Source organism: Lathyrus oleraceus, chromosome 6 (genome assembly GCF_024323335.1).
Source record: "Lathyrus oleraceus cultivar Zhongwan6 chromosome 6, CAAS_Psat_ZW6_1.0, whole genome shotgun sequence".
Lineage (NCBI taxonomy): Eukaryota > Viridiplantae > Streptophyta > Magnoliopsida > Fabales > Fabaceae > Lathyrus > Lathyrus oleraceus.
This window is the reverse complement of record NC_066584.1, coordinates 321,371,037-321,376,020: the sequence shown is the minus strand read 5'-3', so window position 1 is coordinate 321,376,020 and position 4,984 is coordinate 321,371,037. Positions and strand designations below refer to the sequence as shown.

The following is a 4,984-nucleotide window of genomic DNA, read 5'->3' as shown; positions in this document are numbered from 1 at the left end:
ATGTTATTAATATTGATCTATTACCTATTTATGGTTATATTATTATATGTATTATTGATGTTGATGTATTAAGTAGATATGATTGTGTTCAAATTTAATTTATATTATTAATTTATTTAATAAATAGTTTGTCCGCAGATTTAACTGGTTAGATTTATTAAAATATTTTACCGTCTCGGATTCGGTTTTTAAAATATCGATTAAAATCGATTTTCTTTTTTTCTTTTGAAAATTGCAAGGGTATGGAGTGCTAGGAAAATTTCTTGCCACTGGAGCACATCAATCATAATAAAGTTTGCAAATTCATTAATCTAATTTTCCTTTTATCAAAAGTAATAATCTAATCATCCATAACCAATTAGTATACATTATGTATTGATAACTGGTGATTTATATCATTACAAAAATATTGGTGATTTAGTAGACATAAGAGATGAATTGGTAAGGACACATAGGTTGAACTCAAATCCATTAACAAAATAACAATAAAATGCGAGATATTTATTCGGTTCATTGCAGACAACCAAAAAACCAACGCATACAGAAACACGTAGTGGCTCATAGAATCTAAAATATATTGTAGTTTACAAAAGAGACAGAGATGTCTTGTTGTGGTACAAGGCCTTTTCGTGTCCTAGCTACTCGAACAACTCAACAAAATTTCTACCATGTTCTTATGCATACATACATTATACACACATTGCTTGATTTTTCACAAATCATAAATAGTATACAACATATTTTTCATTTCAGCTTGCTCAGCCATTGGTTATTACCAATGACTGTTACCGTTGCGTTCGCTAGGTGAGCCAGGTTCTACGGGAACAAAACCCCTGCCACCGAAAACGGGACGCATGAACGAATCATCAAACTTTCGCCATAGTCGATGAACTGTGTGAGTTGGAGTGGCTAGTAAGGCGCGGAGGCTGTTTGGACGGTGAATTTCATGGCCTTCAAGATCAGCTTCGGAATCTCGGGAGTTTCCTAGAAGTGGGACAATGAATGATTTTGGAGTAGATGTTTCTGTGGTTGTCATGCTGGTTGTGACTTTAGAATGAGGTAGTAGAAGTCTTATGAGTGGCTTCGTCAACAGACCAAACACCTGATAAATTCGTAATTAATTTGTGTTAGTTTCGTCTGTATACAAATTTCCATATGGCTAAAAATGTCGGAAACTATAAACGGATGGTTTACCACTGTGCTGAAAAGGACGACCGTGATCGTGCTGGTGATCATGATTGCATTGCTGCGCAGCTGAGTATGCCCCGACATCGTGAACTGCATTAATTAATTAATTATATAAGTTTTTTTTCATCAATTCCCATCTTTAGTGACAATAACAACAACAGCAGCAACGGACGTGTTGCTCGTACCTGATTGTAAGCGAGTGCCATTGAAACAGCACCTCTCATAAGACCAGCCCACCAAATGATCACCTAAAATGAGCGGAAAAAAAAACATGTCATCATAATAACTTAGTATTGAAGTGCAAGAAATACAGAAAAGTGTACTCTGATAGAAATTTGGCCATACTTGCTGTCTGAAGGAGATCTTCTGATACTGTGATTTTTTAGTCAAGTTGGATAAATAGGATAACGGGAAAACAAACGCTGCTCTTCCAAGGAGTACTAAACCCAACAATACTGAACTTGTTGCTATAGATGTTCCAGGACTGCAGAAGAAACCAAGTGCGGCACATGAAATGATGAATGACATTAAAAAAAATCGCTCGGTAAAAAGGGTGTCTTAGTGACTAATCACCAGTTCAATAGAGAACATAGGACATACCTATCACTAACAAACTTCCATTTTTCAATGTCCAAAGCATCCATACCAACGTAAAGGAAGATGAAGATCTCAGCAACAAACGACAGGGTAGCAAAAGCATGCCTGTGGAGAGTTAGACAAAAAAGATATGTTTAGGTGTATAACAGATATATCTATATAGAGACTCGGACAGTGAACATATCTTAATGAAATCTGTTAACATACTTGGTAGTGACTCTTGAGCTCTCAGTCACATTATGCCAAGTATAATGAGACATGACAATACCGCAAAAGAATACGGTGAGAATGCCACTCAGATAGAATAACTGCACAAGATGAAGATAAGTCAGCATCAAGCTAGTGAGAAATGCCAGAAACATCTAGAAAACATTACCGAAGTTCTATAAAACCTACCTCAGCCAGCATATAGGAGAGGTATGCCATTAGCATCATAAGAGCAACCTCACGATCTGTAGAGTGCCTGGAATCAAGAAGAAAATTGTTTAAACTTCAGCAAAGAACTGTTTCAAATAATCATGTTCACTTCATAGCACTCAATATGGAAATACAGAGAGACACGGGTTATTATAAGATCCATTAAAGATACCTGCCAATGTAGAGCTTTTTAATAACGTAAGCACTGAGTAGACCTGTCTGCAAGGTGATAGAAATAAATTAGACCAAAACACAAGTCGTATCAATGTGTATGTGCCCGCTCACTTTTGATTTATATCTCGTATGCGTGAATGAGAAAACTAGACAGAGAGAGAAATTTACCAAAACGCCGAGGAGAGTGCTTGCTATAAACAAATAGAAGAAGTTGCCCAAAAAGTGCAATGCAATTGAAGGATTAAGTTGGTTGAGATCAAAGCTTTGGATTGCATTGAAAAGCACCACTGAGGTAGCATCATTCACAACACCTTCTCCAAATACAAGACTATACAACAAAGGTGTCTCGTCTTGATTTAGCACCTGCATAATCATTTACAAGGTCAGTAATTATCCGTCATGCATTAGTTGCTGGAAGAATGCAAAAAACTACATCATTTTCAAACCTGCAACGTGCAAACAGAATCTGTCGCGGCAAATATTGCTCCAATAGCTAAAAATCATCACAAATTAGTAAGTCACAAACCGAATGAATGAATAGCTGACAACTAGAAAAGTTTGACTAGTATAATACCTAGGTAATCGCCCACTTCCAGTGGCCCAATATCCATCCTCTTAAAAGCTTGTGTAGCACCTGAAATAATGCCTCGTGTTTAGATAACAACCTTACTATGCCAAATCTTATATAAACCTAATTTATAAATCTGAAGAGGTAAAGCATACCCAAAGTTATGACACAGCAAGATATTAGTGTGCCAATAGCACCAAACGACGTGATAGTCATGAAGTTGACAAAAAACTGCTTCTTTTTCACCTGAAACCTGATATTACATTACAAAGAACAAATTCATTAAAATAAACAAATAATTGCAATCCATCGAACTTACAAATTATAAGACGGTGCAAAACAACAGACTTACCCGGCATTGAATATTATAGGCGGCAGAAGGTATATAAAGAAAAGATCTTCACTGAAAACAAGAATATGCGAGCTTTTTCCACCACTTAGCAGCAAAATGAATACACCAGTGCAAATTCCCTGATAAAAAATCCAAATTCAATTTAGTCATCATGCAATATTAGTAGATGCAGACACTAAGCAATAATAGCTAAAGGAAAGTGAAGACTTACGATCAAAAGGGCAGTGATGGATTCATTCATCCACCGATTCTCCTCGAGAAGATGGCCAAGAACAATACAAGCGCATAGAAGTGCCACAAACAAGTTCATGGAAACTATGGAGGCATGGTCAGAAGTGGATAAATTTTGTAACTTTGAAGCAATAAGAGCAAGTTCAATAGCCATGACTCTCCAAAAATAAATAAAATTTTCAAAACAAGATGTAACAGAAATTCAGATAACTGATGAGTAGCCAAATTTCAAAGTCCAGTGGTAGTAATAATGATCCAAACTTATGTTTCTGAGCTGTCCATATTAAGAACCCTCTGATCCCATCAACAACAGAATCTCTGCAATCATAGCAACAGATATGCATATATAAGTATCTATTGGTAGTATATTCTTTATTCCAAAAAAACACGACAAATGAAAAAGGGAAATTAACCCCAAATGAAATCATTTTTTTTTCTTAAGTATGTTTGATATAAATTAAAAAAATTCAAAGCTTTATAAACAAAGAAATCTAAGAGGAAATTAGGTTAAAAAAAATTGAAGATCCAAGCCCGCTACAGAAAACCCTTAAATATATGTTAAACGCTGTAACCGGTGGAGTATAAAAGAATTAGAGGTAAAAGCTCACCATAATGGTTGATAGCAGCATTATTAAGAATCTGTGAATTTGTGAGAATTTGAGAGAGAAGATAGGGAGCGTTTGAAGAATTGGAAGAGAGAAATGTAAGAATGAATCCCTTGTTCGAATTCCGTGGGAAACTGGATCAGTTTTGAGGATGTCTGAAAAGGTGGTTGGATGAAGGTGATGAGGAATTATGAAGCAGGGATCAAGGTCGAAAGGAAGAGAAAAAAAGAAAAGAATGATGAAAAGTGAAAAGAAAGAAAAAGATCGTGAAGGTGAAGGGAGAGAGATGAGAAGGGTCTGGAAATAAATAGAGAGAAAACGGTAAGAGAGAGAAACGTGGGGAAGAAGAGAGAAAGAGAAGGGAATAATTTGAATGAGTTATACTAACCTACGACGCGTTTGTGTTAAGCGGAATGTGTGTTCTTGAGCTGCCGTGGAACATTTTGCTAACTACTAGATGTTTGTTTCACTAATGATGTTGCTGTCTCTCAGATGCTTGTTGATCTTGTCTTTCGTCTTAAACGTCGTTGGATTAACACAACTTTCATATATATATATATATATATATATATATATATATATATATATATATATATATATATATATATATATATATATATATATATTACTTGCATAATTCAACAAGAGTTTTTTAATACACGCAATTTTTTTAAATTAATTATTAATTTTATTATCTAATTTTTTAAAATAAATTTGTGTCATTCTTAAAAATAATACAAAATTTATTTTTGATGACTAAATTATAACTTTATTATGTTTAATTATAAAAATATTTTACTTAACAAATAAATCTTGTAAAAAATTCATCAATTATTTTGTTGAATAATCTAA

At 34.4% G+C, this 4,984-nt stretch overlaps 1 protein-coding gene across 1 annotated transcript; it reads right to left on the bottom strand.

Annotated features, from left to right (window-relative positions):
- Positions 1-539: 539 nt before the first annotated feature.
- On the bottom strand, positions 540-4,620 carry LOC127098024 (sodium/hydrogen exchanger 2). The gene is made up of 15 exons (XM_051036525.1): positions 4,136-4,620; positions 3,508-3,845; positions 3,297-3,415; positions 3,100-3,197; positions 2,951-3,010; positions 2,823-2,869; positions 2,545-2,739; positions 2,375-2,421; positions 2,182-2,248; positions 1,993-2,093; positions 1,789-1,890; positions 1,534-1,672; positions 1,374-1,436; positions 1,195-1,278; positions 540-1,102 (listed from the first exon to the last, which is right to left on the bottom strand). The coding sequence occupies exons 2-15, from the start codon at positions 3,679-3,681 to the stop codon at positions 773-775; spliced, it is 1,626 nt and encodes a 541-aa protein (XP_050892482.1). The 5' UTR covers positions 3,682-3,845; positions 4,136-4,620; the 3' UTR covers positions 540-772.
- Between the last annotated feature and the right edge of the window lie 364 nt (positions 4,621-4,984).

Excerpts from the sequence above, each read along its gene's own strand:
- LOC127098024 (XM_051036525.1), bottom strand. The coding sequence starts at position 3,681 with ATGGCTATTGAACTTGCTCTTATTGCTTCAAAGTTACAAAATTTATCC. Across the intron at positions 3,011-3,099 it reads TTGCTGTGTCATAACTTTGG|GTGCTACACAAGCTTTTAAG; the intron begins GTATGCTTTACC and ends GCATTATTTCAG. Across the intron at positions 2,870-2,950 it reads GGAAGTGGGCGATTACCTAG|CTATTGGAGCAATATTTGCC; the intron begins GTATTATACTAG and ends GATGATTTTTAG.